This window comes from Salmo salar, chromosome ssa10, assembly GCF_905237065.1.
Source record: "Salmo salar chromosome ssa10, Ssal_v3.1, whole genome shotgun sequence".
NCBI lineage: Eukaryota > Metazoa > Chordata > Actinopteri > Salmoniformes > Salmonidae > Salmo > Salmo salar.
In genome coordinates this window covers 2,945,608-2,961,193 of record NC_059451.1, presented here as the reverse complement: position 1 = coordinate 2,961,193, position 15,586 = coordinate 2,945,608, and the positions used below count along the sequence as shown (strand labels likewise).

At 43.8% G+C, this 15,586-nt stretch overlaps 1 protein-coding gene across 3 annotated transcripts in view; it reads right to left on the bottom strand.

Annotated features, from left to right (window-relative positions):
* Window positions 1-15,226, bottom strand: part of traf3ip2l (TRAF3 interacting protein 2-like) — a 191,284-nt gene extending 176,058 nt beyond the window's left edge. Inside the window, exons 1-2 of one of the 3 annotated variants that reach the window (XM_045687235.1) lie at window positions 14,837-15,226; window positions 2,348-2,444 (exon numbers count right to left, since the gene is read on the bottom strand). In XM_045687235.1, coding sequence (XP_045543191.1) covers window positions 2,348-2,391 — 44 coding nt within the window. In that variant the 5' untranslated portion in view covers window positions 2,392-2,444; window positions 14,837-15,226. The remainder of the gene's footprint in view (window positions 1-2,347; window positions 2,445-14,836) is intronic. The other 2 variants (XM_045687234.1, XM_045687236.1) reach the window with 2 other exon arrangements.
* Between the last annotated feature and the right edge of the window lie 360 nt (window positions 15,227-15,586).

Below are 15,586 nucleotides of genomic sequence, written 5' to 3'. Positions count from 1 at the left end.
GCACAAACTTGAGAGCATTTCTCCTTTGCCTAGATCCAACCACCTGACAGGTGTGGCATATCAATAAACTGATTAAAAAGCATGATCATTACACAGGTGCACCTTGTGCTGGGGACTATAAAAAGGCCACAAAAATGTGCAGTTGTGTCACATAACACAATGCCACAGATGTCTCAAGTTGAGGGAGCGTACAATTGGCATCCTGACTGCAGGAATGTCCATCAGAGTGGTTGCCAGACAATTTAATGTTAATTTATCTACCATAAGCCGCCTCCAACTTCGTTTTAGAGAATTTGGCGTCCAACCGGCCTCACAACCGCAGACCAGGTGTATAACATTGTGTGGGCAAGCGGCTTTCTGATGATAACGTCGTGAACGGCCCCATGGTGGAGGTGGGGTTATGGTATGGGCCCCATGGTGGCGGTGGGGTTATGGTATGGGTCCCATGGTGGAGGTGGGGTTATGGTATGGGCCCCATGGTGGTGGTGGGGTTATGGTATGGGCCCCATGATGGAGGTGGGGTTATGGTATGGGCCCCATGGTGGTGTTGGGGTTATGGTAGGGGCCCCATGGTGGAGGTGGGGTTATGGTATGGGCCCCATGGTGGAGGTGGGGTTATGGTACAGGCCCCATGGTGGAGGTGGGGTTATGGTACGGGCCCCATGGTGGAGGTGGGGTTATGGTATGGGCCCCATGGTGGAGGTGGGGTTATGGTATGGGCCCCATGGTGGAGGTGGGGTTATGGTATGGGGCAGGCATAAGCTACAGACAACAAACACAACTGCATTTTATCAATGGCAATTTGAACGCACAGAGATACCGTGACGAGATCCTGAGGCCCGTTGTCGTTCTACTCATCAGCCGCCGTCACCTCATGTTTCAGCATGATAATGCACGGCCCCCATGCCACAAGGATCTGTACACAATTCCTGGAAGCTGAAAATGTCCCAGTTCTTCCATGGTCTGCATACTCACCAGACATGTCACCCATTGAGCATGTTTGGGATGCTCTGGGTCGACGTGTATAACAGCGTGTTCCAGTTCCCAACAATATCCAGCAAGTTCGCACAGCCGTTAAAGAGTAGTGGGACAACATTCCACAGGCCACAATCAACAGCCTGATCAACTCTATGTGAAGGAGCTGTGTCACGCTGCATGAGACAAATGGTGGTCACACCAGATAGACTGGTTTTCTGATCCACACCACTATCTTTTTTTTAAGGTGTCTGTGACTAACAGATGCATATCTGTATTCTCAGTCGTGTGAAATCCATAGATTAGGGCCTAATTAATTTATTTGCAATCAAACGCCATCTCCTTTGCTATCATAATCATACTAATCATACTAATTCCACTGATTTCAAAACTCGGTCCTCCAGAAAGTGGAGAGCAACATTTATGCAGTCCTACTACGTGATATCTTTCAAAAAAAGCAGCGTAAAATTTATTTGACTTTGTAAAAATCTGTGTTTTTGGACCGAACTTGCTTCACACTTTTTCCATTTGGTTTCTTCCTTCACAGACTCCATGAAATGGTAACTTGGTTTCCTAGAAACAAGTGGTGAATTAACTAACCCTTTGGCTAAACTTACCCCACAAATGTTTCAGTCATTCCGTTACCAATTTAGCGACAGCACTGATATCAAACTTGATATCAGTAAAAATACTAGAACTAATTGGTAGGTCTACCTTGTTATTTGTGTAAACTTTCATTATCCTTCCTCTTCATGAAGGAGAGAAATTAGGAAAATATCCTCAAGATCCGTTATGTGGCATTTCTGTTCCCCCTAGTTTTATCATTGGAATGTGATAGAAAACGAGGCAACGGTTTGCTTTAGGACCATGTGGACGCCTCCGAGCGGTCAGGCTGTTTGGAGTGTTTATCCGACTGCATAAAAAAAAGTTATAATAATTATGTCCCTCCCCCATTTCTAAAACCAAAGTTGTGCCGCTGGGTTTTTTGGTAATAGAATGACAAGGCAATGTTTCTCAATCCTATAGAAGGCAAATCATTTCTCCAAACTAAATGTTGATATTAGTTGTCGGGGTGCTTTACCTCAACATTATTGTGTATTGATGTATTCTAATATATTTTAATACTTTTTCTGCTAGATGTTTTCTAAGATCGCTTTTCGATCTGTTCGACCAGAAATTAAAGACTTTTGCTAAATTATTACGACGGAAAACGGTTGAAAAATGTATATACGCCTTAATTTCGCAAAAAAATAGACCCTTATCTTTCATTTGACAATCTCCTATGAATTTCACATGTTGGTGCTCATGTGTCCTTTTTACATGGAAATGCCCTATAGTAGGACATACTGTAGCATGTAGCATGTAGACCTACCTGTTCGTAGCGGAGGTTGAGTAACAGGGAGTGGGCAGCATCATGCTGTCCGCCACTGTGAAGGATCAGCTCCTGTCAAGTCCCAGCAACACACAGCCTGCCAAAATAAACATCACAGGAAACTTACGGCAACACACAGCCTGCCAAAATCAACATCACATGTAACTTATGGCAACACACAGCCTGCCAAAATCAACATCACATGTAACTTATGGCAACACACAGCCTGCCAAAATCAACATCACATGTAACTTATGGCAACACACAGCCTGCCAAAATCAACATCACATGTAACGTATGGCAACACACAGCCTGCCAAAATCAACATCACATGTAACTTATGGCAACACACAGCCTGCCAAAATAAACATCACAGGAAACTTACGGCAACACACAGCCTGCCAAAATCAACATCACATGTAACTTATGGCAACACACAGCCTGCCAAAATCAACATCACATGTAACTTATGGCAACACACAGCCTGCCAAAATAAACATCACATGTAACTTATGGCAACACACAGCCTGCCAAAATAAACATCACAGGAAACTTACGGCAACACACAGCCTGCCAAAATCAACATCACATGTAACTTATGGCAACACACAGCCTGCCAAAATAAACATCACATGTAACTTATGGCAACACACAGCCTGCCAAAATAAACATCACAGGAAACTTATGGCAACACACAGCCTGCCAAAATCAACATCACATGTAACTTATGGCAACACACAGCCTGCCAAAATAAACATCACATGTAACTTATGGCAACACACAGCCTGCCAAAATAAACATCACAGGAAACTTACGGCAACACACAGCCTGCCAAAATCAACATCACATGTAACTTATGGCAACACACAGCCTGCCAAAATAAACATCACATGTAACTTATGGCAACACACAGCCTGCCAAAATAAACATCACATGTAACTTATGGCAACACACAGCCTGCCAAAATCAACATCACATGTAACTTATGGCAACACACAGCCTGCCAAAATAAACATCACAGGAAACTTACGGCAACACACAGCCTGCCAAAATCAACATCACATGTAACTTATGGCAACACACAGCCTGCCAAAATAAACATCACATGTAACTTATGGCAACACACAGCCTGCCAAAATCAACATCACATGTAACTTATGGCAACACACAGCCTGCCAAAATCAACATCACAGGAAACTTACGGCAACACACAGCCTGCCAAAATAAACATCACATGTAACTTATGGCAACACACAGCCTGCCAAAATCAACATCACAGGAAACGTATGGCAACACACAGCCTGCCAAAATAAACATCACATGTAACTTATGGCAACACACAGCCTGCCAAAATAAACATCACATGAAACTTATGGCAACACACAGCCTGCCAAAATAAACATCACATGTAACTTATGGCAACACACAGCCTGCCAAAATAAACATCACATGTAACTTATGGCAACACACAGCCTGCCAAAATAAACATCACATGTAACTTATGGCAACACACAGCCTGCCAAAATAAACATCACAGGAAACTTACGGCAACACACAGCCTGCCAAAATAAACATCACATGTAACTTATGGCAACACACAGCCTGCCAAAATCAACATCACATGTAACTTATGGCAACACACAGCCTGCCAAAATAAACATCACATGTAACTTATGGCAACACACAGCCTGCCAAAATAAACATCACAGGAAACTTACGGCAACACACAGCCTGCCAAAATAAACATCACATGTAACTTATGGCAACACACAGCCTGCCAAAATAAACATCACATGTAACTTATGGCAACACACAGCCTGCCAAAATAAACATCACATGTAACTTACGGCAACACACAGCCTGCCAAAATAAACATCACATGTAACTTATGGCAACACACAGCCTGCCAAAATAAACATCACATGTAACTTATGGCAACACACAGCCTGCCAAAATAAACATCACATGTAACTTATGGCAACACACAGCCTGCCAAAATAAACATCACATGTAACTTACAGCAACACACAACATCCTGCTAGCAAAGAATGAGGGCAATTATACAGGAACAGAATGACAGATTTTTTTTCACTTTAAAAGTATGCCGAGCTAAAACCAATGATTTCAAAGTTCAACAAACCATACAACTCTATACACAAGGACTACTTTGAACAATTTACACTGAACATTTTACAAAAACACATTTACTCCAACAGTGCAGATGCAAAGTTTAGTAACGGAATGATGGTAAAATTCCCCTATGTGGGCACGTTTTCACAAAACTCCTAAATATCTACTCTCGGGTTAAGATTCAAAGATGTCTATATGTATAAACAATGGGGTGTCACCTAAATCTATTTTGGTTAATTGAACTACAGTAAGTGAAGTAGATTTATACCCGGTAACAGAATTACGGTAACGGAATCACATAATGATCTCTGATCTGTAGTACACAAATCAAATCAAATGTATTTATATAGCCCTTCTTACATCAGCTGATATCTCAAAGTGCTGTACAGAAACCCAGCCTAAAACCCCCAAACAGCAAGCAATGCAGGTGTAGAAGCACGGTGGCTAATGCATAATTAAGAAGCACAGAAATGCATAATTATGGATATGAATGTTTTATTTATTTAACTAGGTAAGTCAGTTAAGAACAAATTATTATTTACAATGACGGCCTACCAAGAGGCAAATAGGCCTCCTGCGGGTACGAGGGCTGAGATTAAAAATGTAGGACAAACACATCATGACAAGAACACAATTCTCTTCATAGTGATGTATCCTGAATAGGTACACAAAGGTAGAAAAATCATAGACGTCAGTGTTTCACTTCAGACAGGACACATATCCCAGGACATACTTCAGACAGGACACACATCCCAGGACATACTTCAGACAGGACACACATCCCAGGACATACTTCAGACAGGACACACATCCCAGGACATACTTCTGACAGGACACACATCCCAGGACATACTTCAGACAGGACACATATCCCAGGACATACTTCAGACAGGACACATATCCCAGGACATACTTCAGACAGGACACATATCCCAGGACATACTTCAGACAGGACACATATCCCAGGACATACTTCAGACAGGACACAGGCTATGGTTATTGCGAGTAACCTTATTTATGTTCCTTTAACACAACCTTCTAGTGAGTTTATACAAACTTATCGCCTACCATTCTGATAGATTGGAGATGGTCAGAAAACGTGGTTACCCCTTTTTTCTCCCCAATTTCGTGGTATCCAATTGGGAGTTACAGTCTTGTCTCATCGCTGCAACTCCCTGTACGGACTCGGGAGAGGCAAAGGCCGAGTATGAAGGGGTGCGTAACTGGTGGCAGTGAAGTCAGACGTAGGAGAGCAGAACTCGATAATAGCCGGAGCAGTTTTAATTTCAAAACCAACGGCATAAAGAAATCACCAACTTGGGTACAAAACCCGACGCGCACCAGTAAACATGTGCACAAGCACTTACAACAAACAATTCCACACAAAGACATGGGGGGGGGGAACAGAGGGTTAAATACACAACACTTAATGAGGGAAATGAGAACCAGGTGTGTAGGAAAACAAGACAAAACAAATGGAAAATGAAAAGTGGATCGACAATGGCTAGAAGACCGGTGACGCCAACCGCCGAACGCTGCCCGAACAAGGAGAGGAACCAACTTCGGTGGAAGTTGTGACACCGAGAGCGGTGCGTTCTCCGAAACACAACCCAACCATTCTTGACACGATGCCCACTTAACCCGGAAGCCAGCCGCACCAATATGTCGGAGGAAACACTGTACACCTTGCGACCTTGTCAGCGTGCACTGCGCCAGGCCCGCCACAGGAGTCGCTAGTGCACGATAGGACAAGGACATCCCTGCCGGTCAAACCCTCCCCTAACCCTGGTGACGCTGGGCCAATTGTGCGAGGTCGTGGCCGGCTGTAACAGAGCCTGGACTCGAACCCAGAATCTCTAGTGGCACAGCTAGACCACTGCGCCACTCAGGAGGCCCTAGTAAAACCTTTCTTATGAATGACCTCATTACTGAGCGCCAAGTTGATTGCATGTTTCTCACTGAAACACCCATAACCACAGCCATACTCTGGACCTGGATATTACCAAGGGGCTTTCTACTGGGCCCAGCCATAACCATAGCCATACTCTGGACCTGGTTATCACCAAGGGGCTTTCTACTGGGCCCAGCCATAACCACAGCCATACTCTGGACCTGGTTATCACCAAGGGGCTTTCTACTGGGCCCACCCATAACCACAGCCATACTCTGGACCTGGTTATCACCAAGGGGCTTTCTACTGGGCCCACCCATAACCACAGCCATACTCTGGACCTGGTTATCACCAAGGGGCTTTCTACTGGGCCCACCCATAACCACAGCCATACTCTGGACCTGGTTATCACCAAGGGGCTTTCTACTGGGCCCACCCATAACCACAGCCGTACTCTGGACCTGGTTATCACCAAGGGGCTTTCTACTGGGCCCACCCATAACCACAGCCATACTCTGGACCTGGTTATCACCAAGGGGCTTTCTACTGGGCCCACCCATAACCACAGCCATACTCTGGACCTGGTTATCACCAAGGGGCTTTCTACTGGGCCGACGCATAACCACAGCCATACTCTGGACCTGGTTATCACCAAGGGGCTTTCTATTGACATATCCTGTATTGTTGATGTTGCTTTATCTGATCACCACTGGGGATGTTTACTACCTTGTTGCCCAGAGCAATAATGAACACATTATTAAGAAACACTACCTCACCTCTGAAGTTGGTACAGATTTCATTGAGTGTCTGAACAATACTCCACCTATTCGGCCTTTCACTTGTGGTGATTTAGTTGATAACTTTAATAGTACACTTTTTGTACCTTTATTTAACTAGGCAAGTCAGTTAAGAACACACTCTTATTTTACAATGACGGCCTAGGAACAGTGGGTTAACTGCCTTGTTCAGGGGCAGAATGACAGATTTTTTTACCTTGTCAGCTCGGGGATTCGATCTTGCAACCTTTCGGTTACTAGTCCAACGCTCTAACCACTAGGCTACCATTGATGCCATAGCTCAATTAAGGTTGAAAAAGGCCACATCCAAATGGAGAGGCCCTTAGATGAGTGAGGAAACTAGTACATTAAAGAGGCATTGCAGAAAGTCAGAGCAGAGGTGGAGAAAGTCAAAGTTGCAGGTACACTATGATATTCTGAGAGAGCAACTACAAATGCCAAACAGGGCTCATTTTATAACGATCACTAACGAGAAAAATTTGAGTGCTCTTCTTGACCATTGATGGCCTGATAAATCCTACCCCAGCAAACAAAGCTATGCGAGCTTTCCTCCACATCTAAATGTGGTGAGTTTGCACAGACGATACATAACTTTACATTTCTGTGTCACAAGAGGATTTCAGCTCCACGGATAAATTATTAGACTGTATTAGTGATTGAAATACTCACAACTTCCACGAGCTAAATCAAGGCAAGAACGAGGTACTTATTGTTGGAGCCAAAGCATAGAGAGAGAATCTGGCCGCACATTTTAATGCACAGGCAATAAAGGATAAAACCCCAGGTAAAAAAAAAAAAAAACGAGTTATTTTAGATTCTTTACAAAATTTCAAATCACACATTAGGAATGTGACCAAAATAGCTTTTTACCACTTGAGGAACATCTCCAAGGTGTGGCCGTTTCTCTCTCAGGCTGATACAGAGAGACTCATCCATGCTTTTACTACAAGCAGGCTTGACTACTGTAATGCTCTCCTGTCTGGTCTACACAACAAAGCCATTGGTCAACTGCAAACATACAGAATGCTGCAGCACAGATACTGACCAAGACCAAATGGAGAGCTCACATTACACCGGTTTTAAGGTCTCTGCACTGCCTGTGAGTTTTAGAATTCATTTGAAGATTCTTCTATTGGTTTTCAACTCACTCCATGATTGTTCACCCCAATACATGTCAGACATGCTTTTAAGTTATGTACCCAGTAGGTCCCTCAGGTCCTCTGGCCTTTTAACTATCCCAAAGCCCAGGACCAAGAGGCATGGAGAGGCAGCTTTTAGTTATTATGCTCCCAGCCTCTGGAATAGCCTGCCAGAGAACCTGAGGGGAGACAAGAGGCATGGAGAGACAGCCTTTAGTTACTATACCCCCATCCTTTAGTTACTATGCTCCCAGCCTTTAGTTACTATGCCCCCAGCCTTTAGTTACTATGACCCCAGCCTTTAGTTACTATGACCCCAGCCTTTAGTTACTATGCCCCCAGCCTTTAGTTACTATGCTCCCAGCCTTTAGTTACTATGCCCCCAGCCTCTGGAATAGCCTGCCAGAGAACCTGAGGGGGACCAAGAGGCATGGAGAGGCAGCCTTTAGTTATTATGCCCCCAGCCTTTAGTTACTATGCTCCCAGCCTTTAGTTACTATGCCCCCATCCTTTAGTTACTATGCCCCCAGCCTTTAGTTACTATGCTCCCAGCCTTTAGTTACTATGCCCCCAGCCTCTGGAATAGCCTGCCAGAGAACCTGAGGGGGACCAAGAGGCATGGAGAGGCAGCCTTTAGTTATTATGCCCCCAGCCTTTAGTTACTATGCTCCCAGCCTTTAGTTACTATGCCCCCAGCCTCTGGAATAGCCTGCCAGAGAACCTGAGGGGGACCAAGAGGCATGGAGAGGCAGCCTTTAGTTATTAAGCCCCCAGCCTCTAGTTACTATGCTCCCAGCCTTTAGTTACTATGGGCCCCCAGCCTCTGGAATAGCCTGCCAGAGAACCTAAGGGGGGCCAAGAGGCATGGAGAGGCAGCCTTTAGTTACTATGCCCCCAGCCTTTAGTTATTATGCCCCCAGCCTTTAGTTATTATGCCCCCAGCCTTTAGTTACTATGCCCCCAGCCTTTAGTTACTATGCTCCCAGCCTTTAGTTACTATGGGCCCCCAGCCTCTGGAATAGCCTGCCAGAGAACCTGAGGGAGGACCAAGAGGCATGGAGAGACAGCCTTTAGTTATTATGCCCCCAGCCTCTGGAATAGCCTGCCAGAGAACCTGAGGGGAGCCAGGAGGCATGGAGAGACAGCCTTTAGTTACTATGCCCCCATCCTTTAGTTACTATGACCCCAGCCTTTAGTTACTATGGGCCCCCAGCCTCTGGAATAGCCTGCCAGAGAACCTGAGGGGAGCCAAGAGGCATGGAGAGGCAGCCTTTAGTTACTATGGGCCCCCAGCCTCTGGAATAGCCTGCCAGAGAACCTGAGGGGGACCAAGAGGCATGGAGAGACATCCTTTAGTTACTATACCCCCAGCCTTTAGTTACTATGCCCCCAGCCCTTAGTTATTATGGGCCCCCAGCCTCTGGAATAGCCTGCCAGAGAACCTGAGGGGGAACAAGAGGCATGGAGAGGCAGCCTTTAGTTACTATGCCCCCAGCCTTTAGTTATTATGGGCCCCCAGCCCTTAGTTACTATGGGCCCCCAGCCTCTGGAATAGCCTGCCAGAGAACCTGAGGGGGACCAAGAGGCATGGAGAGACAGCCTTTAGTTACTATGGGCCCCCAGCCTCTGGAATAGCCTGCCAGAGAACCTGAGGGGGACCAAGAGGCATGGAGAGACAGCCTTTAGTTACTATACCCCCAGCCTTTAGTTACTATGCCCCCAGCCCTTAGTTACTATGGGCCCCCAGCCTCTGGAATAGCCTGCCAGAGAACCTGAGGGGGAACAAGAGGCATGGAGAGGCAGCCTTTAGTTACTATGCCCCCAGCCTTTAGTTATTATGGGCCCCCAGCCCTTAGTTACTATGGGCCCCCAGCCTCTGGAATAGCCTGCCAGAGAACCTGAGGGGGACCAAGAGGCATGGAGAGGCAGCTTTTAGTTACTATGCCCCCAGCCCTTAGTTATTATGCCCCCAGCCTTTAGTTACTATGGCCCCAGCCTTTAGTTACTATGGGCCCCCAGCCTCTGGAATAGCCTGCCAGAGAACCTGAGGAGGTCTGAAACTATGGACATATTTAAAAGGGATCTTAAAACACCTTTTTAGCTTTGCTTTTCCTGAGGGTGCTTTTAAGTTGTTCAGCTTGTGTCATTCTTTTGTTTATCTTATGTTTGTTGTGTAGTAAATATTTCAGCTTTTGTTTTTGTTAGTTTTGCATTCCATGTCTGAAATGTGCTGTATAAATAAAAGCTTGATTTGATATAGTCAGATTAATGATACACCATTTTGGCAAATTAATTAAAAAATTTGAAAGGCTATTGAGTCAACGTGCCGTGCCACCTACAGCCACTCTGCTCAGAGGGACTTTTCTGAACCTGCAGCAGTAATTTACCAGCAATATAGTCTGTTATCTAGTAGCACTAGTAGGGAGGAGGAGGAGGAGGACATGATGTGAGTTCAGTGGAAATACAAACTTGACTCTCACTGATGGGAAACCAACCCACCAACATATCCTCATCCAATGTTAATACGGCCTACATGTCCTCAAATGGCTCTCTATTCCCTATTTAGTGCAAAACAAGGGCACTATATAGGGTGAAGGGTGTCATTTGGGACACATCGCGCAGGCACACAGTCCAGGGTTATAACTTCTAGGTTAGAAACCATATAGTCAGTCCAGGGTTATAACCTCTAGGTTAGAAACCATAGTCAGTCCAGGGTTATAACTTCTAGGTTAGAAACCATACAGTCAGTCCAGGGTTAGAACTTCTAGGTTAGAAACCATACAGTCAGTCCAGGGTTATAACTTCTAGGTTAGAAACCATACAGTCAGTCCAGGGTTAGAACTTCTAGGTTAGAAACCGTACAGTCAGTCCAGGGTTATAACTTCTAGGTGAGAAACCATACAGTCAGTCCAGGGTTATAACTTCTAGGTGAGAAACCATACAGTCAGTCCAGGGTTATAACTTCTAGGTGAGAAACCATACAGTCAGTCCAGGGTTATAACTTCTAGGTGAGAAACCATACAGTCAGTCCAGGGTTATAACTTCTAGGTTAGAAACCATACAGTCAGTCCAGGGTTAGAACTTCTAGGTTAGAAACCATACAGTCAGTCCAGGGTTATAACTTACTTCTAGGTTAGAAACCATACAGTCAGTCCAGGGTTATAACTTCTAGGTTAGAAACCATACAGTCAGTCCAGGGTTATAACTTCTAGGTGAGAAACCATACAGTCAGTCCAGGGTTATAACTTCTAGGTTAGAAACCATACAGTCAGTCCAGGGTTATAACTTCTAGGTGAGAAACCATACAGTCAGTCCAGGGTTATAACTTCTAGGTGAGAAACCATACAGTCAGTCCAGGGTTATAACTTCTAGGTGAGAAACCATACAGTCAGTCCAGGGTTATAACCTCTAGGTTAGAAACCATACAGTCAGTCCAGGGTTATAACTTCTAGGTTAGAAACCATACAGTCAGTCCAGGGTTATAACTTACTTCTAGGTTAGAAACCATACAGTCAGTCCAGGGTTATAACTTCTAGGTTAGAAACCATACAGTCAGTCCAGGGTTATAACTTCTAGGTTAGAAACCATACAGTCAGTCCAGGGTTATAACTTCTAGGTTAGAAACCATACAGTCAGTCCAGGGTTATAACTTCTAGGTGAGAAACCATACAGTCAGTCCAGGGTTATAACTTCTAGGTGAGAAACCATACAGTCAGTCCAGGGTTATAACTTCTAGGTTAGAAACCATACAGTCAGTCCAGGGTTATAACCTCTAGGTTAGAAACCATACAGTCAGTCCAGGGTTATAACTTCTAGGTTAGAAACCATACAGTCAGTCCAGGGTTATAACTTCTAGGTTAGAAACCATACAGTCAGTCCAGGGTTATAACTTACTTCTAGGTTAGAAACCATACAGTCAGTCCAGGGTTATAACTTCTAGGTGAGAAACCATACAGTCAGTCCAGGGTTATAACCTCTAGGTTAGAAACCATAGTCAGTCCAGGGTTATAACTTCTAGGTTAGAAACCATACAGTCAGTCCAGGGTTAGAACTTCTAGGTTAGAAACCATACAGTCAGTCCAGGGTTATAACTTCTAGGTTAGAAACCATACAGTCAGTCCAGGGTTATAACTTCTAGGTTAGAAACCATACAGTCAGTCCAGGGTTATAACTTCTAGGTTAGAAACCATACAGTCAGTCCAGGGTTATAACTTACTTCTAGGTTAGAAACCATACAGTCAGTCCAGGGTTATAACCTCTAGGTTAGAAACCATACAGTCAGTCCAGGGTTATAAACTTCTAGGTTAGAAACCATACAGTCAGTCCAGGGTTATAACTTCTAGGTTAGAAACCATACAGTCAGTCCAGGGTTTTAAAAGTTCAGGTCTATGATATGTGAGAAAGCTGGCTGGCCTCAGCTAGTCTAGGGGCTATATTCAGGTCCTCAACATTCCAGATCTTTTACAAAGTTATGTGTTTTTACATAGACGGATAACCAACAATCAGAAGTATATTTACATGGTTACATTGGTGGTACAAAACCTGAGTAACTTAATTAAATATTTAAGGTGAGGACAGGTTTGTGTTTTTGACAGCTTGATTGAATAGGAGTATTTATAATTTGCTATGGTTTGGGAAAGAGTCTCCAAGTGTGATGCACACAGCCTAAAGCAGGGGTATGTAACTAGATTCAGCTGTCAGAACAAATGGTCAGGGGATGGAAAATAATTAACACACTGCAAATTGACCATAACTAAGGCCATAAAGAGAATGTAAAAGAAAAATCACTCACGAGCCGGTTTTGGCCCGCAGGCCGCGTGTTGCAGACCCCTGGCCTAGAGGCTATACATCTCAGAACATTTTGCTGATGAAGTCAGTGTAGTCAGTCACGTTTGCGTTTTCCAGTAGCGTTGACCCTGATTCAGAACAGAAGCTGAACTCATATTTTCCAACAGTTCACATTCTGCTTGACACGGTCACACACTGCGTGAGCAGCAGCGCATGCAAAGGCGCACAGAAACTGCCCCCGGGACGTCTATCCTATCGACCACAAAAATCTGCGTCGAGCGCAATTTCGATTGGTGCCTCTTCCTGTCGCTTTCCTGTGTTCAGAACTACGGTCTTTCAGTTATCAAAATGAACTTTCAGAAGCTTTTATTGTGACAGTGAATTTAAAATGTCAGAAGTTGACTTTCTGATTCTTGACATGGGAAATACTACAGGCACGTGCATTACACCCTGGACCAGAGCTAGACGCGCCTTGCAATTGTACCTTCAGAACAAAATATTCAGGAAATTATTTGTTTTTTTTATTGCAACAAATCTTTACCAATAACATTTAAACGTTGTGAAAGAAGCATGAACAAATTTCGTAGTGCGGTGGAAACATAAAGGCATTGGAGAGTAGTGACCCATGAACAGATCTCGTAGTGCGGTGGAAACATAAAGGCATTGGAGAGTAGTGACCCATGAACAGATCTCGTAGTGCGGTGGAAACATAAAGGCATTGGAGAGTAGTGACCCATGAACAGATCTCGTAGTGCGGTGGAAACATAAAGGCATTGGAGAGTAGTGACCCATGAACAGATCTCGTAGTGCGGTGGAAACATAAAGGCATTTAGTGACCTACATGCACTTCAACTAGTAATTTAGCTCCATTTTTCGCAGTCGCTTGGTGGTAGTTGAACAAATTCAAATCTAGGTAGTTTTTCAGTAGTTGAATACTTTTTTTTGCCATCAGGGTAACTACTGGAATTACACAATACTTGTTTTGCAAATATAAAAGATGGTTGGCATAGGCAATCATTTCCTTTCCTTCTCACCGTCACAAGCGCCTAATTCTCACTTTTAAAAAGTTGTTTTTTTAATAGGCTAAATTACACTGTGGTAACATATGACCCAATAGTGATCTGTTCTTGCAATTTGTATTCAATGACATTCCAGATTTGCATAAGACAATTTTTCACTAAGTATTTGGATGTAGCAAACGCCTTTTTAAAAGTAACTTCAGTTAAGTAAACTATATTTTTCTTAAAGCTCTTTGGGCGACCGCACCAAATTCACATAGAAATGTGAGTCATAGATCTTTCATTAGCTTTGAAAGCAAATCTAAGAAGCAGTATAGCTGTTCTATGTGTGCTATTTCTATGCTTCCCATTCTTAAGATTAGTTTGAGTCTATTACTTTCAGTTTTGTACACCAGCTTCAAACAGCTGAAAATACAATATTTAGTTATGGAAAATATATTTCACAAGATTGTAGACGGTACAATGATTCTCTACACAATGACTGTTTGTTCCTATTACATACACTGAAATTAGGTGAACTACGATCATTTTAGCAACCAGGAGCAATTTCTGCATAGTGCATATTTAAGGGTAGCTTTAGTGCAGTTTAACTTCTTCCATTTTGAAGTAATTGATAGATTGGCACACTATATTTTCAGAGTAACTTCCTGGTGTAAGTGAAAAAGATGAGATCCACATGTCGTATTAACCAGGGCACAGTGCTCTAGAAAGGCGATTTCACCTACCTCATGTCCAAAAGAAAGATTTTAATCCAGATCGGACGGTTTGTTCCAAATCCTATGCGTAAAAAGTTGAAAATCGAAGAGTCGGTATGATATGTATGTCTCGACACTCGCACTCAAGTGACACTGTGAAGAGAGAAACGTTTACCGAGAGCCGCCTCCTCTCTTCTGTAGACGTCATGACAAAGTCAACACGTTGATGGCGACATCACAGGTCGTAACATTTACAGCTGAGGAACAACTACGGTTCTCTCACGTTAATCATTTTAGGCTGCAGTTGCAACGAACAAAAATGTATAATTTAGTCATTAATCAAGCCATCGCTAACATCATCATTACTAGCAGTATGGATGAAGGTCGTAACCAAACTGTTGCGGAGATATTGGATGTTGAGACTTCCAAGGAGAAAATAGCTTTCGCTGAAACTCATTCACATGCTTGCAGTCATACCGGAATACCCCAACCAGAGAGCAACTTCCAAAGAGGCTGAGGAGTGAACCATCACCGAGTCAGCTACAGGACAACATCATCCGTATCCTCGCTGCTAAAATCAGAGGAACGAAGGCGACATCGTGGATTTGGTGAAATAACACTGTCAAGCGATTGATTTCAATTCCGAGGAAGTAAAAACTCTGAAGTAGCACAACGCAACATTGAAAACTCAGGTTGCAAAAGCAGGAGAAGAACCTCATTGAAATGGAGTCAGTGGTAAACGAGACTGACCTGTAGGGTCGGAGATGGAATCTACGAATT